The sequence below is a fragment of the Tetrao urogallus genome, assembly GCF_951394365.1.
Source record: "Tetrao urogallus genome assembly, chromosome: 7".
Lineage (NCBI taxonomy): Eukaryota > Metazoa > Chordata > Aves > Galliformes > Phasianidae > Tetrao > Tetrao urogallus.
In genome coordinates, this window is record NC_136820.1 from 50,670,425 (window position 1) to 50,695,804 (window position 25,380).

General features: G+C 59.0%; 2 protein-coding genes across 2 annotated transcripts; both read right to left on the minus strand.

The window, feature by feature from the left end:
• Positions 1-944: 944 nt before the first annotated feature.
• On the minus strand, positions 945-24,828 carry LOC306948526 (GTPase IMAP family member 8-like; the record flags this gene model as incomplete). The annotated part of the gene is made up of 11 exons (XM_079538165.1): positions 945-1,764; positions 1,913-1,964; positions 3,855-4,457; positions 9,564-9,615; positions 13,406-13,409; positions 15,488-16,130; positions 16,482-16,533; positions 16,821-17,065; positions 22,707-23,339; positions 24,320-24,371; positions 24,658-24,828. 11 exons carry the CDS (start codon positions 24,826-24,828, stop codon positions 945-947), a joined length of 3,327 nt encoding a protein of 1,108 aa, XP_079394291.1.
• Positions 8,613-9,268, minus strand: LOC306948766 (GTPase IMAP family member 1-like; the record flags this gene model as incomplete). The annotated part of the gene is made up of 2 exons (XM_079538465.1): positions 8,613-9,190; positions 9,256-9,268. 2 exons carry the CDS (start codon positions 9,266-9,268, stop codon positions 8,613-8,615), a joined length of 591 nt encoding a protein of 196 aa, XP_079394591.1.
• Positions 24,829-25,380: the final 552 nt, after the last annotated feature.

Here is a 25,380-nt window from a genome sequence, read left to right on the forward strand (position 1 = left end):
CTTCTGACACAGCAGCACCCAACCTGCACCCTGTGCTCGAGGTCAGACCGCAGCACAGAGCAGACAGGACGGTCCCTGTCCTCGCTGGCACTGCTGGGCCTTCTCCTCCCCCAAAACGGGAAGGGGCCCTTTTGGCTGCAGGACGCTGCAGGCTCATGTCCACCGGGCCGTCCCAGAGCCCCCAGAGCCCTTCTGTGGAGCTCTCAGCCACCCTCTGCTCCCCCAGTCCGTACTGAGAAGCCATATCCAGCCACTGAAGGGAACACTGAACAGAACCAGCCCTGAAATGGAGCCCTTTGGAACCCCCAGGGACTGCCACCAGTGCGTGCCACCCGTGCCCCAACGCATGGGCCTGACCCATCAGCCCAGCTTTCACCAACCTCACTGTGTCTGTGCCTGTCTGTGTGCCGGGCGCTTTGTCTGCAATGTTCAGTGAGCAATGGTATGGAAGGCACTGCTGGACTCCAAGAGAACAGAAATACGAGCAAAAGGAGGGAGAGAGCACCTCAGCACTTGCATCATGGGCCGCTCCCCCTCCCCACCAAGGCCTTGCCTCATTCTTGCACTCAGGACCACGGCTGATGGCCCCACAGGGACAGGGCTGCTCATAGGGCTGCCCACAGAGCTCTTCTGCTGGCTGCTCTCAACAAGTGAGGCGCGAAGCCTCGCATCCACGCACTGCTCAGCACTGCATCCGTGTGCCCCAGCATGAGGCTGTCAGCACTGGGCCTGGTCCTGACCACATCAAATGCGTAACCACCCCCTCCCAGCACTGCCCAGCACAGCAGAACCCAGGGCATGCGCAGGTGCTCAGCCAGACAGCGGGGCTCAAGCACTCCTGGAGAGCTCCTTCAGGCACCACACTCCGTGCCCCACATGTACCACGAAGGCGGGGAACGGCACGGCTGACGAGGCTGTTTCCTCTCTCACTGAGCCCTTGCTTCCTACACGATGGTACCGACCTTCTCCAGCATTTCTCGCGTGTAACACGGAGCATCAGGATTCTGCTCTACCATGGCATCAATCATGCTGATGAGCTCTGCAACCTGCCGATCCCTCGCCTCCCCAGTGGCTCTGTTGCTGAAACCGAGGTACCGATTTCCACACTTGGCTGCCAGCTCCTTGAGGCATCCGCTCCTTTCTATGAAACTCTTCAGATCTTCGGGATGCTCCAGCTCCTCTGCTCGGGTGAATAACAGGATTGTGTACTTGTGTGCTTCAGTATGGGACATCTTAGACAGGCACGCAGCCTCTTTCTGCTCTTCCAGTGTTATTTGGCCCAGCTGCATCACCAGGACGATGGCATGCACCCCTCCGGACAGGCACTGAAAGGCTTTCTTCTCAGCTGTTTTCAGGTTGTCTTCCATAGTGACATGAAAGCCAGGAGTGTCGACAACAACCAGTGACCGTCCAGCAGAGCAGCCTTTGACTTCCTTGCACTCCTGGGTTACTGACTGTGGTGACACATAAGATTCAAATTCCTCCTTCCCAAGGATGGTGTTCCCTGTCGCACTCTTGCCACTCCCCGTCTTGCCCACCAGCAGGATCCTCAGCTCGGACCCTGTGGACCAAGCAGAGACGAGTGTGAGCCCCGCGGTGCCGGGACACCCCCTGCTGGCCACGGAGTGCCGGGGCCACGAGGAAAGGTGTCCCCGAGCCACCGCTGTGCCCTGCGGGGACGGGACGGGGCACGGGCTGGAGCCGGCTGCCAGCAGGCACGCAGGGCTCGCTCGGCCCCGTCCGCCCTCAGCCTCGCTCTGTGAGCTCTCAGGGCGGAGATGGGAGGCAGCCTCAGGACGCCCCCGAGGCCACGGCCTCCCACAAAGCCCGCATGAACTCCCCGTGCTTCCCAGCACTCAGCCAGCAGCCCGGCTGGGCTGCGCCTGTCTGTGTGCGGAGCTGAGCAGCTCACCTGTGCTGTGACGTCCTGCCATCGGGAGAGCGCTCACACTCACACGGGGAGCCTGGAAGGAGAGAGATTTTGAGTGAGAGTGGCACAAACCTCCTTTCCTCCCTGTGCTAATGTGAATGATACAAATGATCAATGGACTGTCCCTGGGGATGCATCATTGCGAGAACACACGAGGACATGGGCAGCTGCATGACAAGGACAGCAGCCCTGCAGACCCCTGCCCAGGGCTGAGAATGGAGGCAGTGCTGCTGGTGCGTGGATGGATGCCCACGAAAAGCCCAGTGCCCATCACACTGCTGCTGTCCTTGGCTGTGAGCAGTGGGGTGCAGCCCCAGCGCCCCGAGCCACAGCCTGCACTTTCCATATTGCACTGCCTGGAGCTGGGAGCATTTCTGGGAAATGCCTCTTTGTGGGACCTTTGGACCACGGCTCACAGCCTGTACTGGGCCGGCACTGCAGTAGCAGCAGCACTGCCAGGGCACAGCCTGCCTAAGATGGGGGCATGGAGCATCCCTCCATTCTTCCTGGGTGCCGCGAGAGTGGTGGGATCACAGAATGTCCTGAGTTGCAAAGGACTCCTGCCCCCACGTTGGACTAGCCTAACCCAAACCCTACGTCTGAGAACAGTGTCCCAGTGCTGCAGCAGCTCAGCCCATGCCACTGCCCAGGGGAGCTGCTTCATGCCCACCACCCTCTAGGATACAGATTTTCCCTCAATAGCACCCTACACTCTTCTAACAGCTCCATGCCATTACACTGCGGCCTGTCAGTGTTGGAGAGAGCTGAGCTCGGCGCTGCCCACCCGCAGCCTTTGGGGAGCTGTAGGTCCATGAGGAGCTGCAGCTGCAGTGAGCCTTCCCCTCAGCCTCCTCTGCTTTGGGCCCAATAAACACAGAGCCCTCAGCTCTCCTCACACCCCTTGCTCTGCAGACCCTCCCCCATCTCCACAGCCATCCTTTGGACGCTCTCTCACAGCTCCGTGTCCTTCTGACACAGCAGCACCCAACCTGCACCCTGTGCTCGAGGTCAGACCGCAGCACAGAGCAGACAGGACGGTCCCTGTCCTCACCAGCACTGCCGGGCCTTCTCCTCCCCCAAAAGGGGAAGGGGCCCTTTTGGCTGCAGGACGCTGCAGGCTCATGTCCACCGGGCCGTCCCAGAGCCCCCAGAGCCCTTCTGTGGAGCTCTCAGCCACCCTCTGCTCCCCCAGTCCGTACTGAGAAGCCATATCCAGCCACTGAAGGGAACACTGAACAGAACCAGCCCTGAAATGGAGCCCTTTGGAACCCCCAGGGACTGCCACCAGTGCGTGCCACCCGTGCCCCAACGCATGGGCCTGACCCATCAGCCCAGCTTTCACCAACCTCACTGTGTCTGTGCCTGTCTGTGTGCCGGGCGCTTTGTCTGCAATGTTCAGTGAGCAATGGTATGGAAGGCACTGCTGGACTCCAAGAGAACAGAAATACGAGCAAAAGGAGGGAGAGAGCACCTCAGCACTTGCATCATGGGCCGCTCCCCCTCCCCACCAAGGCCTTGCCTCATTCTTGCACTCAGGACCACGGCTGATGGCCCCACAGGGACAGGGCTGCTCATAGGGCTGCCCACAGAGCTCTTCTGCTGGCTGCTCTCAACAAGTGAGGCGCGAAGCCTCGCATCCACGCACTGCTCAGCACTGCATCCGTGTGCCCCAGCATGAGGCTGTCAGCACTGGGCCTGGTCCTGACCACATCAAATGCGTAACCACCCCCTCCCAGCACTGCCCAGCACAGCAGAACCCAGGGCATGCGCAGGTGCTCAGCCAGACAGCGGGGCTCAAGCACTCCTGGAGAGCTCCTTCAGGCACCACACTCCGTGCCCCACATGTACCACGAAGGCGGGGAACGGCACGGCTGACGAGGCTGTTTCCTCTCTCACTGAGCCCTTGCTTCCTACACGATGGTACCGACCTTCTCCAGCATTTCTCGCGTGTAACACGGAGCATCAGGATTCTGCTCTACCATGGCATCAATCATGCTGATGAGCTCTGCAACCTGCCGATCCCTCGCCTCCCCAGTGGCTCTGTTGCTGAAACCGAGGTACCGATTTCCACACTTGGCTGCCAGCTCCTTGAGGCATCCGCTCCTTTCTATGAAACTCTTCAGATCTTCGGGATGCTCCAGCTCCTCTGCTCGGGTGAATAACAGGATTGTGTACTTGGGTGCTTCAGTATGGGACATCTTGGACAGGCACTCAGCCTCTTTCTGCTCTTCCTGTGTCATTTTGCCCAGCTGCATCACCAGGATGATGGCATGCACCCCTCCGGACAGGCACTGAAAGGCTTTCTTCTCAGCTGTTTTCAGGTTGTCTTCCATAGTGACATGAAAGCCAGGAGTGTCGACAACAACCAGTGACCGTCCAGCAGAGCAGCCTTTGACTTCCTTGCACTCCTGGGTTACTGACTGTGGTGACAGATAAGAATCAAATTCCTGCTTCCCAAGGATGGTGTTCCCTGTCGCACTCTTGCCACTCCCCGTCTTGCCCACCAGCAGGATCCTCAGCTCGGACCCTGTGGACCAAGCAGAGACGAGTGTGAGCCCCGCGGTGCCGGGACACCCCCTGCTGGCCACGGAGTGCCGGGGCCACGAGGAAAGGTGTCCCCGAGCCACCGCTGTGCCCTGCGGGGACGGGACGGGGCACGGGCTGGAGCCGGCTGCCAGCAGGCACGCAGGGCTCGCTCAGCTCTTCCTGGCCCTATCCCCTCTCTCAGCTCTCCCACAGGAAAACTGATCGTGCCCAACAGGAAGCCAAGCCCAAACTGAACGTTCTGACCAAAGGATCCTCTGCAAAAGGGACACAAAGCCCCACGGCTGCACTGAAATGCGCACAGCACGGCTCCCACCGCCACCTTCCCCACTCCGTGGAGAAGCAGCTGGGGACTGCGGCCAGTGCAGCAGCTCCTCTGGCTTTGGTGCCACACAGCCAACAGCGTCTCCTCACCGCCACAAGATCCGCTCCGGCTTCACCCCAGCGCCAACAACACGCTGTGGGCAGCCCAGCTCCCCCCCTCCGGTGGCCTCAGGCTCCATCAGGAGGAACGCGTGGCCCTGAGGCTGCCCAGGAACGTCCGTCCCTTGGATTCCTCAGAGGGCTGCACCCAGTGCTCCTCCAAAAGCAGGAACAGAAAGTGAAAGCGATCTCACAGCAACCCGAGTCCCAGCACTGGGTGGAGTAAGCAAAAGCCCAGGCTGAACTGCTCCACTTCCGAGAATTCAGGCGCTCAGCAGAAAACGCAGCAGCGTTTGTGCAGGGTTGTTTTTTCAGCCCCTCCCTGCCCTGCACGGCTTCAGTGAGGCATGGCTTCCGTGCAACGGCCACAGAGACAGCAAGGCTTGCCGTATGCCTTTCCCCCTGCGCTGTGTCTCAGGCTGTACCCACCGCACACCGCTGCCCCATCCGCCCTCAGCCGTGCTCTGTGCGGCTCTCAGAGCGGGGAGATGGGAGGCAGCCTCAGGAGATGCAACAGCGCGCAGGGGGGGAGCAGCTTACCTGTGCTTTGACGTCCTGCCATCGGGAGAGCGCTCACACTCACACGGGGAGCCTGGGAGGAGAGAGATTTTGAGTGAGAGTGGCACAAAGCTGCCCTGCTTCCCTCCTTGTGCCAATGAAGGTGACACAGATGATCTCTGGGGACTCAGGTCAGTCCCACGGCCGGGTGTGCATGGAGAAAGCCAAGTGGCATCAAAATTACCCATCAACATTGACTTTGTCTTTGGAAAGAAATGATGACTGTCCCGCATTCATGAAGTCAGAACCCACTCCCTGAAAGCAGATTCTGCTGCCTTGGAATTTGTTCCGGCAGTGGCAGCAGAGCTGCAGCAACTCACCAAAGCAGCGCTGCGCTGTGTCCCAGCTCTGACTGCTGCACTCGTGCTGTTGCTGCTCTCGTCCCGCACAGCAGCGCCGGGGCTGGAAGCGCTGTGCAGCTCAGCAGCGCTTTTAGAGGCGGCGTCGGGAGGAGGGCAGTGCTGGGATCCCAGGTAGCGCTGCTCCACCATTGGCCGCATCTGAGCTGCCCCAGGGCGGGGACACCGCCCGCTGTGCAAAGCCACATCCAGCCTGGACTCGGGCGCTGCCAGGGATGGGGCATCAGCAGCTCTTCCGGGAAACTCATTTACGGCCTCACCACCCTTGTCTTAAAGAATTTATTCATGATACCTAATCTAAACCTGTCCTCTTTTACATTAGGGCCATTCACCTTTGTCCTATTGGTACACTCTCACTGATCAGAAGCACAGCCGTGCCGTGCCGTGCTGCAGCCCTGGCACAAGGACCCGGAGGCTGTGGGGTTTTCTCCTTGTGCACATTCAGCCCTCGCACATGAGGCTGTGCCACCTGTTGTGCGTGTCCCTGTGGAGGCAGGGGAGATCAAATCCCACCATCCCCAAACCACAGCTCACTTGGGGCCTCAGGCACCTCTGCAGACCACCCACTCTAACAGCTCCATGCCCTTCTCACGCAGCAGCACCCCATGCTCGAGGTCAGGCTGCAGCACAGAGCAGAGGGCACAGTCCCTTCCCTCACCAGCACTGCTGGGCTGCTGCACCCAGCGGTTGGGGCTCTTTTGGCTGCAGGGCATTCTAATGGCTCACATGCCCCGGGCCGTCCCACAGCCCCCTGAGCCCTTCTGTGGGGCTGCTGTCCGACCTCTGCTCCTCCTCCCCCCATACTGGGAACCCAAACCCAGTCACTGAAGGGAACACTGGAGAGAATCAGCCCTGAGCAACGCTATGGAGGCAGTGCAGGAGCCGAAACAGCTCTGCATCCAACCAGCTGGATCCCCATGAGCAGCTCAGTGGGTGACTGCTGGACCTGCACACCGAGTTCCCGGGACAGGTTTTGCCCCTCACCAGCCCGCGTTGGCTGCTGACAATGACTGCGTTGTCTCTCAGCTCTGTGTGCAGCTGAGGGCAGCGGTCCCGGGGGTGCAGAGACCCCCCACAAGGGGAACCCCCCCACCCCCGGCCGTCCCTTTGCCTGCTGCACGGAACGGGACGGGGCCCAGAGGGGCCGTGTGGTTTCTGCTCAGCGTGTGACTTTCGGGAATGGGAGCGGCTCAGCCCGGGCTTTGGTTCACCCGAGGGCAGCAGGAGCAGCAGGAATGCTTTCACTTGCTGTTGTCACAGAGCCCGGAGCTCAGCGCCCTGCGCTCCCTTGGGGGCTCGAGTTCCCCCTGACGGCTTCAAGGAACAACAGCTGCACTTTCTCCTCCCTTTTCCAGAGGCCCCTCGTGGGGATGGGCTCTGTCCGGGCTGCGATTCCCGCTGGTTTCAGAACAGTGCTGATGCTGCTGACGGCGCCCTGGACCGCTGGGAGCAGAAGGAAGCAATGCTGCATGCAGAGCGCTAATTGAAACACAAATATTACACTAATTACCGTCATTATCCTTTAGTCCCTCCACGTGCCATGCTCAGGGATCTCCCCAAACCCTGCGCCCACCCCGCGCAGCGCGCAGCGGGCGACCTCGCGGCGGCACCGGGCGCTGCGCTCCGGCGAGTCGAAGGCGTCGGGCGCGTCCACCGCGTGCACGCCGTAAGCCCTCCAAGAGCCGCTCCGCCGCTCGCTCCTCCGCGCCACCGCGGGAGCCCGGCCGGCTTTTATGTGGGGTCGCGGGGTCGGAGCACGACGGGCCGTTCGGGGGCAGCCCGGGGCGCAGAGTCACGGGGAGCAGCCGGGGGTTGCCTGTCGCTCCGCGGGGAGCGGCCGCCCCGCCGGCAGCCGGGCCGAAGGTGGCGCATTCCGTAAGCGCCTTTCCCGTCAACGCGCCCGTTTCCCTCAGCGCCGTCCCGGGCAGCGGAGCCGCGCGGTACCGCCGCCCCGCCGAGCTCGAACGGACGCGCCGCCCCGCCGCCCTGCGGTCCCGCAGCGCCACGTCCCCCAGCCGAGCTCCTCCGCGCCGTGCGGACCCGGGGGTCGCCGCCCTCCCTGCCGGCTCCGCCCGCGCCCGGTGGGCGTCCGGGGTGGCCGGGAGCTTCCCGACCCGCCGCGACGCTGGGTCGTTCTGCTGGGGGCTGCCGGCCCTACGGGGAGCGGGGCGGCGGACGGCCGCGGGCACGGAGCGGCACGCGGGGCGCCGCCGGCACCGGGGCTGCTCGCGGGGCGGCTCCGAGCTGGGGCGGCTCCTCGGTGCCCGCATTCACCCGGCGCCGTTCGGCCCCGGCCGCGGCAGCGCAGCCGTCGCGGTTTCGTGGTTTTTTCCTCGTTATTCCACTTTCCCTGCGTCACGCAGCGATGGGAGTCGAAGAGGCGACGCGGCGGCTCCGAAGAATGAGCTACAACTCCCAGAAAGGCACGGCGCTCCCACAACGCTTTATTTTGTTATTTCCATCTTCCAGGGGGAGGCCATGACAGCAGAACCGAAAGCTCACAGCAGCGCTCTCCTTTGCTCCCTGTGTGTCACAGCTGCTGCAGCATCGGCACAACAGCTTTGCGTTTTGGAAACTCTCGTTTGTTCAGTAGCTTCAATTCCAATTACATTTCACTACTACAATTAGAATGCTATGTATTTCTTTCCTTAGCTCATTGCCACCGCTTCCCTTGTCCGGATCCAACTCCCTTCCCTTCCCCTCCCTTCCTTTTTGGGCATGGACCCGTGGGTCTCGTCACGGTGATTCGATCTTAATTACTGCAAACACAACCAACACGACTCCCCTCGCCCCTCGCTCTACCTGAGGGCGATGCTCACAGCCCTGTGCAGCACCTCATCAGCCTGCACATCCCGGTCCCGCCTCGGCGCTCTGTTGCTCACAGCACAGCACTGCTTCCCGCACGCCTTCACCAGCTCCCGCAGCGCTCCGTTCTCGGCCGTCTTCACGTATTCATCCAGCGAGCCGCCCCCCAGCTCTTCCTTCCTTGTGAACACCACCATCATGCGCTGCTTAGCGCCCTTCCCAAAGAGCTTCTGCACGCTCTCCTGCACCTCGCGGTCCTCCCGCGTGTAACGGCCCAGCTCTGTCACCAGCACCAGCACGCAGGGCTCACGGGCAGCGAATCTGACGCAGCGCTGGCGCTCCTCGGCCAAATGCTGCTTGTCCCACTGACAGCCCCCGAAAATCGCCGGGGTGTCCATGACCACCACGCACCACTCGCCCCAGTCCCGCCTGCCGTCTTTGCACGTGGTGGTGACGGGTTGGGACGCCAGCCGGGACTCGAAGCGCTCCTCGCCCAGCAACGTGTTGCCGGTGGCGCTGCGCCCCGCTCCGCTCCGCCCCAGCAGCACAACGCGCAGCTCCGGCCGCCGACCTGCGGGGACAGCGGGACACGGGTCGGACGGGACGGACAACTTCTCCAGGGACTGCCGAGCCCACGCCGAGCTTCCATGGACCCCGTCCCGTTACAGACAACACCCTCAGAGCCCGGACCCCGCGACCGGACAAGGAGACCGGGCCCCAAACCAGCAGGCACACAGGGCTCGTGGGCCCCATCCACCCTCAGCCTCGATCTGTGCGGCTCTGAAAGCAGAGATGGGAGGCAGCCTCAGGACGCCCCCGAGGCCACGGCCTCCCACAAAGCCCACGCGAGCACGAGGCTGCACCAGGATGCAAACCCCCCGTGCTCCCCAGCACTCAGCCAGGAGCCCGGCTCGGCTGCGCCTGCCTGCCTGTGAGTGGCTCACCTGTGCTGTGACATCCTGCCATCGGGAGAGCGCTCACACTCACACGGGGAGCCTGGGAGGAGAGAGATTTTGAGTGAGAGTGGCACAAAGCTGCCCTGCTTCCCTCCCTGTGCCCATGAAGGTGACACAGATGATCTCTGGGGACTCAGGTCAGTCCCACAGCCGGGTGTGCATGGAGAAAGCCAAATGGCATCAAAGTTACCCATCTGCATTGACTTTGCCTTTGGAAAGAAATGATGAATCATAGAATCATAGAATCATAGAATCACCAAGGTTGGAAAAGACCTAAGAGATCATCCAGTCCAACCGATCACCCATTCCCAATAGCTCCCACTAAACCATGTCCCTCAGCACAACATCCAGCCTTTCCTTGAACACCCCCAGGCTCGGTGACTCCACCACCTCCCTGGGCATCCATTGCAGTGCCTGACCACCCTTTCTGAAAAGTAATACTTCCTCATGTCCAGCCTGAATCTCCCCTGCCGTAGCTTGAAGCCATTCCCTCTGCTCCTATCACTGATGACACGAGAGAAGAGGCTGACCCCCAGCTCACTACAACCTCCCTTTAGGAAGTTATAGAGAGCAGTGAGGTCCCCCCTGAGCTCCTCTTCTCCAGGCTGAACATTCCCAGCTCCTTCAGCCTCTCCTCATCAGCCCTGTGTTCCAGACCCCTCACCAGCTTTGTTGCCCTCCTTTGAACACGTTCCAGGGCCTCCATGTCTTTCTTGCAGTGAGGGGCCCAAAACTGGACACAGCACTCGAGGTGCGGCCTCACCAGTGCTGAATATAGGGGAACAATCACCTCTCTGCTCCTGCTGGCAGCCCTGTTTCTGATGCAAGCCAGGCTGCCACTGGCCTTCTTGGCCCCCTGGACACACTGTCGGCTCATGTTCAGCCCAGCATCCATCAATACCCCCAGGTCCGTTTCCTCTACGCCGTCCTCCAGCCACACCGCCCCAAGCCTGCAGCGTCGCCTGGGGTTGTTGTAGCCCAAGTGCAGGACCCGGCATTTGGCCTTGGTGCACCTCATCCCATTGGCTTCAGCCCAGCTCTCCAGCCTGTCCAGATCCCTCTGTAGGGCCTCGCTACCCCCAGGCAGATCCACGCTTCCAGCCCATTTGGTGCCATCTGCGAATGTACTGAGGGTGCACTCGATGCCCTCCTCCAGGTCATCAATCAAGCCATTGAAGAGGACAGGCCCAGCACCGACCCCTGCGGAACACCGCTCACCACCGGTCGCCAGCTGGATTTGAGTCCATTCACCACCACTCTCTGTGCCCGGCCCTCCAGCCAGCTCCTCACCCAGCCAAGAGTGTACCCATCCAAGCCTCGGGCTGGCAGCTTCTGCAGGAGAATGCTGTGGGAGACAGTGTCAAAGGCTTTGCTGAAGTCTAGGCAGACCACATCAACAGCCTTTCCCTCATCCACCAGATGGGTCACTAGATCATAGAAGGAGATCAGGTTGGTCAAACAGGACCTGCCCTTCATGAACCCATGCTGGCTAGGCCTGATCCCCCGCTCATCCCGCACATGCCGCATGATCTCCCTCAAGACAATCTGCTCCATCACCTTCCCTGGCACCGAGGTCAGGCTGACAGGCCTGTAGTTCCCCGGATCCTCCTTACGACCTTTCTTGTAAATGGGAGTCACGTTGGCAAGCCTCCAGTCATCTGGGACCTCACCAGTCAACAAGGAGCGCTGACAGATGGTGGAAAGCGGCTCGGCTCTCACCTCCGCCAGTTCCCTCAGCACTCTCGGGTGGATCTCATCTGGCCCCATCGACTTGTGACAGTCCAGTTGGAGCAGTAGGTCTCTGACTGTTTCTTTCAGAATCGCAGGGGGGTTAGTGTGCTCCCCAGCCGAGATTACCAGGTCAGAGAGAGGAGTATCCTGAGGGTAACTGGTCTGACTTTTAAAGACAGACGTAAAGAAGGCATTCAGAACCTCTGCCTTTTCCTTATCCTCAGTGGTCACATTCCCAGCCTCATCCAGCAAAGAGTGGATATTCTCCTTTGTCCTCCTCTTACTGTTAATGTATTTATAAAAGAGTTTCTTATTCCTTTTCACCCCAGCGGCCAGGTTAAATTCAAGCTGGGCTTTTGCCTTTCTGATTTCACCTCTACACATCCTAACGACTCCCTTGTATTCGTTCTGAGTGGCCTGTCCCTCTTTCCACAGGCGGTAGATTCTCTTTTTCTCCCGGAGCCTCAAGAATAGCTCCCTATTCATCCACGCCGGTCTTCTTCCCCGCCGGCTCATTTTGCAGCTCAGGGGGACTGCCTGCTCCTGCGCCCTTAAGACTTCCTTCTTGAAGAGCAACCAGCTCTCTTGGACCCCTTTACTCGCTAAGACTGAATGCCAGGGGACTCCCCCTATTAGTCCCTTGAACAATTCAAAGTCCGCCCTCCTGAAGTCCAAGGTAGAAATTTTACTATTCCCCCTCCAGGCTCCACCATGAATCACGAAGTCTATCATTTCATGATCACTCTGTCCAAGACAGCCTCCAACCTCCACATCTCCCACCAAACCTTCCCTGTTTGTGAACAGCAGGTCTAGTGGGGCAGTTCCTCTCGTGGGCTCCCTGACCAGCTGTATCAGGAAGTTGTCCTCTACGCATTCCAGAAACCTCCTAGACTGCTTCCTGTGTGCTGTGCTGTACTCCCAGCATATGTCAGGGAAGTTAAAGTCCCCCATGAGGACAAGGGCAGGCGACTGTGCAGCTCGTGCCAGCTGCTTATAGAATACCTCGTCTGTCTCTTCATCCTGATTTGGAGGTCTATAACAGACGCCCACCAGGGTGCCTGTCTTGTTAGCCCTTCCTCTGATCTTTACCCATAGGGATTCAACGTTAGCGTCCCCAGTCATAATCTCAGTAGCATAAAAGCATTCCCTAACGTAGAGAGCCACACCGCCACCCCGCTTTCCTTGCCTATCTTTCCTGAAGAGTTTGTAGCCATCCATTGCAGCGCTCCAATCATGGGAGCAATCCCACCACGTTTCCATTATGGCAACTAGGTCATAGTTTGCCTGCTGCACAATGGCTTCCAATTCTTTGACTGTCCCTCATTCATGAAGTCAGAACCCACTCCCTGAAAGCAGATTCTGCTGCCTTGGAATTTGTTCCCGCAGTGGCAGCAGAGCTGCAGCAACTCACCAAAGCAGCGCTGCGCTGTGTCCCAGCTCTGACTGCTGCACTCGTGCTGTTGCTGCTCTCGTCCCGCACAGCAGCGCCGGGGCTGGAAGCGCCGTGCAGCTCAGCAGCGCTTTTAGAGGCGGCGTCGGGAGGAGGGCAGTGCTGGGATCCCAGGTAGCGCTGCTCCACCATTGGCCGCATCTGAGCTGCCCCAGGGCGGGGACACCGCCCGCTGTGCAAAGCCACATCCAGCCTGGACTCGGGCGCTGCCAGGGATGGGGCATCAGCAGCTCTTCCAGGTAACTTGATTTACGGCCTCAACACCTGCCCTCTTTTACATGTGAGCCGTTCACCTTTGTCCTATTGGTATACTCTGAGTTAAAGGAAGCATTGCTGTGCCGTGCAGTGCTGCAGCCCTGGCACAAGGACACAGAGGCTGTGGGGTCTCCTCCTTATGGACCTCCATTGCGGCACACATGAGGCTGTGCCCCCTGCTCTGGGTGTCCCTGTGCAGGCAGGGCAGACCAAATCCCACATCCCCAAACCACAGCTCACCTGGGCTCAGGCATTTCTGCAGACCGCCCGCTCCATTTATCCCCGCCCATCGGTCCCCCATCGCCCGCTGCCCAGGGCTGTGTCCCTTTGGCTGTGCAACCTCTGCAGGGACGGAGACCCCACGGCAGTGCTGGGCAGCCGCAGTGGTGCTCACCCACCTGCACAGACGGCAAAGGGAGTGCTGATGTTTCCCTCACTGCTTGAGCTCCAAGTCGTGCAAATTGCCTCAGTTCTTCTTCTTCAGAACAGCTGTGGCACCAAGGAAGCTGTGGATGTGCTTTGGTGTTTGCAGGTCATGTTTGGCAGGCCTTGCCACAGGTGCACAGCTGTTCAGCACATTGCAGGCCTGGGCGTGGGGACTCATGGCTGGCCATGGGCACACTGGACTGGCCCTGGAGATGCATTGCTGTGAGTACACACGAGGACATGGGCTGCTTCATGGCAAGGACAGCAGCCGTGCAGACCCCTGCCCAGGGCTGAGAATGGAGGCAGTGCTGCTGGTGCGTGGATGGATGCCCACGAAAAGCCCAGTGCCCATCACACTGCTGCTGTCCTTGGCTGTGAGCAGTGGGGTGCAGCCCCAGCGCCCCGAGCCACAGCCTGCACTTTCCATATTGCACTGCCTGGAGCTGGGAGCATTTCTGGGAAATGCCTCTTTGTGGGACCTTTGGACCACGGCTCACAGCCTGTACTGGGATGGCACCGCGGTGGTAGTGCATTGCTAAGGCACGGCCTGCCCAGGGTGGGGGCATGGAGCATCCCAGATTTGATTTGAAGGGAATGGGGTTGTGGATGGACTTGCTGCTCCATGCCCACCCCCCTCTTCAGCAGAGCCTTTCCCTCACCCCCACCCCACCCACCACAGATAGCACATGCCATTCTCTTGGTTGCTGTCACAGAGAGGAGAGCTCAGCACTGCCAACTCCACTGCCTTTGAGCAGGTGTATGGCCATGAGAAGCAGTATGAGCATGAGGAGCTGCAGGGCCATGAGCCCTCCCCTCAGCCTCCTCTGCTTTGCGCCCAATAAACACAGGGCCCTCAGCTCTCCTCACACCCCTTGCCCTGCAGACCCTTCCCCACCTCCACAGCCATCCTATGGATGCTCTCTCACAGCTCCGTGTCCTTCTGACACAGCAGCACCCAACCTGCACCCCGTGCTTGAGGTCGGGCTGCAGCACAGAGCAGAAGGAACGGTCCCTTCCCTCACCAGCACTGCTGGGCTGCTGCATCCCAGGACTGGGGCCCTTTTTGCCTGCAAGGCATTCTTATGGCTCTCATGCATCAGGCTGTCCCACAGCCCTCAGAGCCCTTCTGTGGGGCTGCCATCCAGCCTCTCCTGCCCTGCCTGTACATATACCCAGGGCATCGCCATCCCACGTGCAGAATGCAGCTCTTGCTCGTCTTCATGTCCCTTAACTTGGGCATTGCCTGGTTGTCCCTCCCGTCGCTCAGGGTCTCTCTGCAGGACCTCTCCACTCCTGACAGCAGCTCATGGCAGTGCAGTGTCATCCACAACCATCCTCAGTGCACCTCAGTGACAGTTTCCAGCCGTGGAGAGAACACTGAAGAGAATCAGCCCTGACACGGAGCCCAGCGGAACCCCCCATGACTGCCACCAGCACAGTGCCCCCCTGTCCCAGATCCCGGAGCCCCGGTCTTCACCCACAGCACTGTGTGCGTGTGTAGCTGTGTGCTGAACGTTTCATCCTGCCAATTCTGCCAGCAATGTGCTGCCCGTCCTGCTGCTGCCTCCGAGCTGCAGGGCGCCCACATCACCTGCACACGCCAGCTGAGGCCCAAGGTCCCACAGACGCCTTTCCCGTAAGCGTGCTCCATTCCAGCAGTGCAGACAACACATCTCGGAGCAAAGGCTGCTGGAGAACCTCAGCTCTCGCACCGAGGGCAGCTCCCCTTCCACATCCCCGCCGTCCTCCAGAGCAGCCTGCATGCCCACAGCCACGGGCACCAGCCCTCCACATCCCATCCCCGCAGGCACAGCCGGCACTGGGCCTCGTCCCCACTGCACCGTGTGTGCGACCACCTCCTGCCAGCACTGCTCAGCACAGCAGAACCCAGGGCACAGACGGACGCTCCTCCAGACAGCAATGCTCAGTGTTTATTGACAGCTCCTTCAGGCCCATCACCACACACCCTGCCTCACATCACCCCATACAGACACCAGGAACAGCGCAGCAGAGGAGGTCCCTGTTCTGGGGCCGACCCCTCACTGCTTACAGGATGGTACAAAACTTTTGAAAGAATGTCCGTGTGTCTTCCTCCAGCATTTCCTGTGTGTAACGCGGTGCACTGCCATTCTCCTCTACCATGGCATCAATCATGCTGATGAGCTCTGCAACCTGCCGATCCCTCGCCTCCCCACTGGCTCTGTTGTTGAAACCAATGTAGCGATCTCCACACTTGGCTGCCAGCTCCTTGAGGTATGGGCTCTTTTCTATGAAATCCTTCAGACCTTTTGGATGCTTCAGCTCCTCTGCTCGGGTGAATAAGAGAATTGTGTATCTCTCTGCTTTAGAATGGAAGATTCTGGTCACCCACTCAGCCACTTCCTGCTCTTCCTTACTGATTCGGGCCAGCTGCATCACCAGGATGATGGCATGGACCCCTGAATAGAGTTTCTTAAAGGCTTTCTGAATCTTTTCAGCTGTTTTCTCATTGACTAACTTAGTGTCAAAAAGGCCGGGCGTGTCGACAACTTCAATTGATCTGTCACCGAAGAAACATTCTAGTTTTTCACACTCTCGGGTTACCGACTCGGCTGACAAATCAGAAGTAAATGCCTCCTTCCCAAGGATGGTGTTCCCTGTCGCACTCTTCCCATTCCCTGTCTTGCCCACCAGGATGATGCTCAGCTGGGACCCTGTGGACCAAGCAGAGACGAGTGTGAGCCCCGCGGTGCCGGGACACCCCCTGCTGGCCACGGAGTGCCGGGGCCACGAGGAAAGGTGTCCCCGAGCCACCGCTGTGCCCTGCGGGGACGGGACGGGGCACGGGCTGGAGCCGGCTGCCAGCAGGCACGCAGGGCTCGCTCGGCCCCGTCCGCCCTCAGCCTCGCTCTGTGAGCTCTCAGGGCGGAGATGGGAGGCAGCCTCAGGACGCCCCCGAGGCCACGGCCTCCCACAAAGCCCGCATGAACTCCCCGTGCTTCCCAGCACTCAGCCAGGAGCCCGGCTGGGCTGCGCCTGTCTGTGTGCGGAGCTGAGCAGCTCACCTGTGCTGTGACGTCCTGCCATCGGGAGAGCGCTCACACTCACACGGGGAGCCTGGGAGGAGAGAGATTTTGAGTGAGAGTGGCACAAAGCTGCCCTGCTTCCCTCCCTGTGCCCATGAAGGTGACACAGATGATCTCTGGGGACTCAGGTCAGTCCCACAGCCGGGTGTGCATGGAGAAAGCCAAGTGGCATCAAAGTTACCCATCAACATTGACTTTGTCTTTGGAAAGAAATGTTGGCTGACCCTCATTCATGGAAGTCAGAATCCACTCCCTGAAAGCAGATTCTGCTGCCTTGGAATTTGTTCCGGCAGTGGCAGCAGAGCTGCAGCAACTCACCAAAGCAGCGCTGCGCTGTGTCCCAGCTCTGACTGCTGCACTCGTGCTGTTGCTGCTCTCGTCCCGCACAGCAGCGCCGGGGCTGGAAGCGCCGTGCAGCTCAGCAGCGCTTTTAGAGGCGGCGTCGGGAGGAGGGCAGTGCTGGGATCCCAGGTAGCGCTGCTCCACCATTGGCCGCATCTGAGCTGCCCCAGGGCGGGGACACCGCCCGCTGTGCAAAGCCACATCCAGCCTGGACTCGGGCGCTGCCAGGGATGGGGCATCAGCAGCTCTTCCGGGAAACTTCATTTATGGCCTCACCACCCTTGTCTTGAATAATTTCTTCATGATACCTAATCTAAACCTGCCCTCTTTTACATTCAAGCCATTCACCTTTGTCCTGTTGGTACATTCTCAGATAAAGGAATTTTTGTGCTGTGCAGTGCTGCAGCCCTGGCACAAGGACACAGAGGCTGTGGGGTCTCCTCTTTTGAGACCTCCGTTGCCGCACACATGAGGCTGTGCCCCCTGCTCTGGGTGTCCCTGTGCAGGCAGGGCAGACCAAATCCCACATCCCCAAACCACAGCTCACCTGGGCTCAGGCATTTCTGCAGACCGCCCGCTCCATTTATCCCCGCCCATCGGTCCCCCATCGCCCGCTGCCCAGGGCTGTGTCCCTTTGGCTGTGCAACCTCTGCAGGGACGGAGACCCCACGGCAGTGCTGGGCAGCCGCAGTGGTGCTCACCCACCTGCACAGACGGCAAAGGGAGTGCTGATGTTTCCCTCACTGCTTGAGCTTCAAGTCGTGCAAATTGCCTCAGTTCTTCTTCTTCAGAACAGCTGTGGCACCAAGGAAGCTGTGGATGTGCTTTGGTGTTTGCAGGTCATGTTTGGCAGGCCTTGCCACAGGTGCACAGCTGTTCAGCACATTGCAGGCCTGGGCGTGGGGACTCATGGCTGGCCATGGGCACACTGGACCGGCCCTGGAGATGCATTGCTGTGAGTACACACGAGGACATGGGCTGCTTCATGGCAAGGACAGCAGCAGTGCAGACCGCTGTTTGGGCCTGAGAATGGGGCAGTGCTGCTGGTGCGTGGATGGATGCCCACGAAAAGCCCAGTGCCCATCACACTGCTGCTGTCCTTGGCTGTGAGCAGTGGGGTGCAGCCCCAGCGCCCCGAGCCACAGCCTGCACTTTCCATATTGCACTGCCTGGAGCTGGGAGCATTTATGGGAAATGCCTCTTTGTGGGACCTTTGGACCACGGCTCACAGTCCGTACTGGGTGGCACCGTGGTGGCAGCAGCATTGCTAAGGCACGGGCTGCCCAGGGTGGGGGCATGGAGAATCCCAGACTTGATTTGAAGGGGATGGGGTTGTGGATGGACTTGCACTCGTGGGGCAGCATTGTGGTACTGATGTAGACCGGGAGGCCTCCCACCCCCCTAGTTTGAAATCAGCGTGCTCAGCATGCTCCCTGAAATGCCTTTACACCATTGCACACATCATGGAAAATAAGCAGGAGGAGTTAAAAATCTGTGTTTAGGAAGATTGCGATCTGGTGGCAATTACAGAAACGTGGTGGGACAGATCACACGGCTGGAATGTGGTCATGGATGGTGGTGTCCTTCTCTGGCAAGTCAGGCCAGCAAGGCAAGGTTGCTCTTTACATGAGAGAGCAACTACAGTATTGAGTACTGTGCAGTGGCAGACAGGAGCAGGTTGTGAATTTGTGGGTGAGAATTAAGGGGCAGACTGGCATGGGTGATACTGTTGTGGCTGTCTGTTACAGGCCACCAGATCAGGACGAGGAAGCAGACGAGGCCTTCTGCAAGCAGCTGCTAGCAGCCTCACCATTATGTGGTTATCGTGGGGGATTTTAACTACCCTGATATCTGCTGGAAGGCCTCCTCAGCCCAGCATCCACAGTTCCAGAGGTTCCTCCCGAGCACTGATGATAACTTCCTGATGCAAACGGTGGATGAACCAACCAGGAGAGGAGCGCTGCTGGATCTTATTCTCACTAATAAGGAGGGTAAGGTTGAAATGCTCAAGGCTGAGGGCAGCCTTGGCTGCAGAGATCATGTGGTGGTGGAGTTCAGGATCTCATGTGGCAAGAATGGAATACGGAGCAGAATCAAATCACAGCTCTGGACTTCAGAAGGGCCATCTTTGGCCTTCTCAAGCAATTGCTAGGGAAAATGCCATGGGATGGGGTACTTGAAGGTAAAGGGGCACAGGGTTGTTGGTTAGCAATCAAGGACCATTTCTTCCAAGCTGAAGATCAGCACATCCCAGCAGGTAGGAAGTTGAGAAAGGGAGCGAGGAGACCTGCACAGTTAAACAGGAAACTGCTGGGCAAGCTCGAGTGGAAGAGGAGAGTCCACAGATCATGGAAGGAATGATTGGTCACCTGGGAGGATTATAAGACTTGTCAGAGGATGTAGGCAGGCAACTAGGAAAGCTAAGGCTTAGAATTAAACCTCGCAAGAGGGGTCAAGGACAACGGAAAGGGCTTCTTCAAATACACCCCAGATAAAACCAAAGTGCAAACCTGTTCACACGGCTGCACAGGAAGCAGGGTTGATATCTCGCTGCTCAGCATAGTGGGAAGCTAAAGGAGGAAGCAGAAAGGCTGAGGAGCGCCTGGGATTGTGGGAAAGGGATCGATTGGTGGAGTCGTTCTGCCATCCCTACAGGAAGGGTGCTGGAGATGCTCCTCAAGAGTGGGGGATCATCTGCCTTCTCACAGTCAGGTGGAAAGCGGCGACCTCAAAGACGGTGAGGGATGGAAACCAGTCCCTGTTTGGGGCAGTAAGCCGACTGCCCCTCAGCCTGTCCCACCTTCCCAGGTGCCCTTACGTAACAGGTATGAGTCTCTGGAGCTGGAGGGGCTGGGGGGATGTGCATATCAGTGAAAGTCCATCCGTGCAGGAGAGGGTGCCCAAGGTTAGTCAGTCTGCTCCCCGCTTTGCTACAGCGTCAGTCAGGAAAAAAATGAGGGCTGTTGTCGTAGGCGAACCGAGGGCCCGATATGCTGCTCGGATCCGTCCCACAGGGAGCTCTGCTGCCTGCCTGGTGCCCGGGTGAGATGTTGCCAGGAACATCACTCGCCTCGTTAAGCCCTCCGATTATTATTCACTACTGGTTTTCCACATTGGAAATGAAAAGGTAGGCAAAAGAAGTTCTGGGACAATCAAAAGGGACTTCAGGCCCCCAGCACAGGAAGGACGTGGAGCTCTTGGAGCGAGTACAGAGGAGGACACTGAGATGAGCACAGGGCTGGAGCAGCTCTGCTGTGAGGAAAGGTTGAGGGATCTGGGCTTTTTGAGCTTGGAGTAGAGAAGGCTGCAGGGAGACCTCAGGGTGGCCTTCAGTGCTTGAAGGGAGCGGATAAACAGGAGGGGAACGGCTCTGTGTGAGGGTGGGTGGTGATGGGACAAGGGGAATGGTTTTAAAGTGAGACAGGGGAGGTTTGGGTTGGATATGAGGAGGAAGTTTTTCAGCCAGAGGGTGGTGAGGCACTGGCACAGGTTGCCCAAGGAGGCTGTGGATGCCCCAGCCCTGCAGGCATTCAAGGCCAGGCTGGATGTGGCTCTGGGCAGCCTGGGCTGCTGGTTGGCGACCTGCACACAGCAGGGGTTGAAAGTCGATGATTATTGTGGTCCTTTTCAACCCAGGCCATTCTATGATTCTATGACCTCTTGAGGTCGCTTCCAATCCCTGACGTTCTGTGATTGTGTCCTCCTTCTGAGTGCATGAGGATGGTGGGATCACAGAATGTCCTGAGTTGGAAGGGATCCTTGACTCCACGTTGGACAAGCCAAACAAAAACCCTTTGTGTGAGAGTGGCGTCCCAGCACTCTGGCAGTGTGGTCCCAGCACTCGAGTTCATGCCCACTGCCCAGGCGAGCTGCTCCCTGCTCACCATCCTCTGGGGCAGAGCCTTACCCTTTCCTCCATCCAACCCTCCCCTGACAGCTCCATGCTGTTCCCTCACGCCCTGCTGCAGCCACAGAGAGCAGAGCTCAGTGCTGCACCTCTGCTGCCTTTGAGGGGCTGTAAGGCCCATGAGGAACTGCAGCTGCAGTGAGCCCTCCCCTCAACCTCCTCTTCTCTGAACACAGCAAACCCAGGGTCCTCAGCTCTCCTCACACCCCTTGCTCTGCAGACCCTCCCCCATCTCCACAGCCATCCTTTGGACGCTCTCTCACAGCTCCGTGTCCTTCTGACACAGCAGCACCCAACCTGCACCCTGTGCTCGAGGTCAGACCGCAGCACAGAGCAGACAGGACGGTCCCTGTCCTCACCAGCACTGCTGGGCCTTCTCCTCCCCCAAAACGGGAAGGGGCCCTTTTGGCTGCAGGACCCCACCTGCAGACACACTGCGTGAGGCACAAAGTGCACAAACAGACACATCCTATAACTGCACTCAGCTCTGGGAAGTGCAGATATTGAAACTAAGAGTGAAGGAAGGCAGAGAGCCTCAGTTCTTGCACATGGGGCAGCCCCCCTTCCACACGACAGCCATCCCCAGAACAACCTGAACGCTCCATGGCCATGCGTGCCATCTCTCCCAGAGCCCTTCTGTGGGACTGCCATCCAGCCTCTGCTACCCCAGTCTGTACGTGTATGCAGGGCAGCCCCGACCCAGGTGCAGAATGCGGCTCTTTCTCTCTGAGGTTGGGCACTGCGTGGCCCTCAAATCACTCAGGCTTTCTCTGCCAGGCCTCTCCAGCCCTGACAGAGTCAGCAGCTCATTGCTCTCTCTAACTCCTCATTGCTCTCTATAACATCCTGGAGGGAGGCTGTAGTGAGCTGGGGGTCGGCCTCTTCTCTTGTGTCATCAGTGATGGGACCAGAGGGAATGGTTCCAAGCTACGGCAGGGGAGATTCAGGCTGGACATGAGGAAGTATTACTTTTCAGAAAGGGTGGTCAGGCACTGGAATGGATGCCCAGGGAGGTGGTGGAGTCACCGAGCCTGGGGGTGTTCAAGGAAAGGCTGGATGTTGTGTTGAGGGACATGGTTTAGTGGGAGCTATTGGGAATGGGTGAACGGTTGGACTGGATGAGCTTTGAGGTCTTTTCCAACCTTGGTGATTCTATGATTCTATGATTCTATGATTCTATGATTCTATGATTCTATGATTCATGGCAGTGCAGTGTCATCCACAACCTTCCTCAGTGCACCTCAGTGACAGTTTCCAGCCGTGGAGAGAACACTGAAGAGAATCAGCCCTGACACGGAGCCCAGCGGAACCCCCCATGACTGCCACCAGCACAGTGCCCCCCTGTCCCAGATCCCGGAGCCCCGGTCTTCACCCACAGCACTGTGTGCGTGTGTAGCTGTGTGCTGAACGTTTCATCCTGCCAATTCTGCCAGCAATGTGCTGCCCGTCCTGCTGCTGCCTCCGAGCTGCACGGCGCCCACATCACCTGCACACGCCAGCTGAGGCCCAAGGTCCCACAGACGCCTTTCCCGTAAGCGTGCTCCATTCCAGCAGTGCAGACAACACATCTCGGAGCAAAGGCTGCTGGAGAACCTCAGCTCTCGCACCGAGGGCAGCTCCCCTTCCACATCCCCGCCGTCCTCCAGAGCAGCCTGCATGCCCACAGCCACGGGCACCAGCCCTCCACATCCCATCCCCGCAGGCACAGCCGGCACTGGGCCTCGTCCCCACTGCACCGTGTGTGCGACCACCTCCTGCCAGCACTGCTCAGCACAGCAGAACCCAGGGCACAGACGGACGCTCCTCCAGACAGCAATGCTCAGTGTTTATTGACAGCTCCTTCAGGCCCATCACCACACACCCTGCCTCACATCACCCCATACAGACAGCAGGAACAGCGCAGCAGAGGAGGTCCCTGTTCTGGGGCCGACCCCTCGCTGCCTACAGGATGGTACAAAACTTTTGAAAGAATGTCCGTGTGTCTTCCTCCAGCATTTCTTCTGTGTAACGCGGTGCACTGCCATTCTTCTCTACCATGGCATCAATCATGCTGATGAGCTCTGCAACCTGCTGATCCCTTTTCTCTCCAGTGACTCCATTGCTGAAACCAATGCACCGATTTCCACACTTGGCTGCCAGGCCCCTCAGGTATGGGCTCTCTTCTATGAAACCCTTCAGACCTTTTGGATCCTCCAGCTGCTCTGCTCGGGTGAATAACAGGATTGTGTATTTATCTGCTTTCGTATGGAAAATCTTGGTCACCCACTCAGCCACTTCCTGCTCTTCCTTACTGATTCGGGCCAGCTGCATCACCAGGATGATGGCGTGGACCCCTGAATAGAGTTTCTTAAAAGCTTTCTGAATCTTTTCAGCTGTTTTCTCATTGACTAACTTAGTGTCAAAAAGGCCGGGCGTGTCGACAACTTCAATTGATCTGTCACCGAAGAAACATTCTTCTTTTTCACACTCTTGTGTTACCGACTCTGCTGACAAATCAGAAGTAAATGCTTTCCTCCCAAGGATGGTGTTCCCTGTCGCACTCTTCCCATTCCCTGTCTTGCCCACCAGGATGATGCTCAGCTGGGACCCTGTGGACCAAGCAGAGACGAGTGTGAGCCCCGCGGTGCCGGGACACCCCCTGCTGGCCACGGAGTGCCGGGGCCACGAGGAAAGGTGTCCCCGAGCCACCGCTGTGCCCTGCGGGGACGGGACGGGGCACGGGCTGGAGCCGGCTGCCAGCAGGCACGCAGGGCTCGCTCAGCTCTTCCTGGCCCTATCCCCTCTCTCAGCTCTCCCACAGGAAAACTGATCGTGCCCAGCAGGAAGCCAAGCCCAAACTGAACGTTCTGACCAAAGGATCCTCTGCAAAAGGGACACAAAGCCCCACGGCTGCACTGAAATGCGCACAGCACGGCTCCCACCGCCACCTTCCCCACTCCGTGGAGAAGCAGCTGGGGACTGCGGCCAGTGCAGCAGCTCCTCTGGCTTTGGTGCCACACAGCCAACAGCGTCTCCTCACTGCCACAAGATCCGCTCCGGCTTCACCCCAGCGCCAACAACACGCTGTGGGCAGCCCAGCTCCCCCCCTCCGGTGGCCTCAGGCTCCATCAGGAGGAACGCGTGGCCCTGAGGCTGCCCAGGAACGTCCGTCCCTTGGATTCCTCAGAGGGCTGCACCCAGTGCTCCTCCAAAAGCAGGAACAGAAAGTGAAAGCGATCTCACAGCAACCTGAGTCCCAGCACTGGGTGGAGTAAGCAAAAGCCCAGGCTGAACTGCTCCACTTCCGAGAATTCAGGCGCTCAGCAGAAAACGCAGCAGCGTTTGTGCAGGGTTGTTTTTTCAGCCCCTCCCTGCCCTGCACGGCTTCAGTGAGGCATGGCTTCCGTGCAACGGCCACAGAGACAGCAAGGCTTGCCGTATGCCTTTCCCCCTGCGCTGTGTCTCAGGCTGTACCCACCGCACACCGCTGCCCCATCCGCCCTCAGCCGTGCTCTGTGCGGCTCTCAGAGCGGGGAGATGGGAGGCAGCATCAGGAGATGCAACAGCGCGCAGGGGGGGAGCAGCTTACCTGTGCTGTGAAGTCCTGCCATCGGGAGAGCGCTCACACTCACACGGGGAGCCTGGGAGGAGAGAGATTTTGAGTGAGAGTGGCACAAAGCTGCCCTGCTTCCCTCCTTGTGCCAATGAAGCTGACACAGATGATCTCTGGGGACTCAGGTCAGTCCCACAGCCGGGTGTGCATGGAGAAAGCCAAGTGGCATCAAAGTTACCCATCAACATTGACTTTGTCTTTGGAAAGAAATGATGACTGTCCCGCATTCATGAAGTCAGAACCCACTCCCTGAAAGCAGATTCTGCTGCCTTGGAATTTGTTCCGGCAGTGGCAGCAGAGCTGCAGCAACTCACCAAAGCAGCGCTGCGCTGTGTCCCAGCTCTGACTGCTGCACTCGTGCTGTTGCTGCTCTCGTCCCGCACAGCAGCGCCGGGGCTGGAAGCGCCGTGCAGCTCAGCAGCGCTTTTAGAGGCGGCGTCGGGAGGAGGGCAGTGCTGGGATCCCAGGTAGCGCTGCTCCACCATTGGCCGCATCTGAGCTGCCCCAGGGCGGGGACACCGCCCGCTGTGCAAAGCCACATCCAGCCTGGACTCGGGCGCTGCCAGGGATGGGGCATCAGCAGCTCTTCCGGGAAACTCATTTACGGCCTCACCACCCCTGTCTTAAAGAATTGTTTCATGATGCCTAATCTAAACCTGTCCTCTTTTACATTAGGGCCATTCACCTTTGTCCTATTGGTACACTCTCACTGATCAGAAGCACAGCCGTGCCGTGCCGTGCTGCAGCCCTGGCACAAGGACCCGGAGGCTGTGGGGTTTTCTCCTTGTGCACATTCAGCCCTCGCACATGAGGCTGTGCCACCTGTTGTGCGTGTCCCTGTGGAGGCAGGGGAGATCAAATCCCACCATCCCCAAACCACAGCTCACTTGGGGCCTCAGGCACCTCTGCAGACCACCCACTCTAACAGCTCCATGCCCTTCTCACGCAGCAGCACCCCATGCTCGAGGTCAGGCTGCAGCACAGAGCAGAGGGCACAGTCCCTTCCCTCACCAGCACTGCTGGGCTGCTGCACCCAG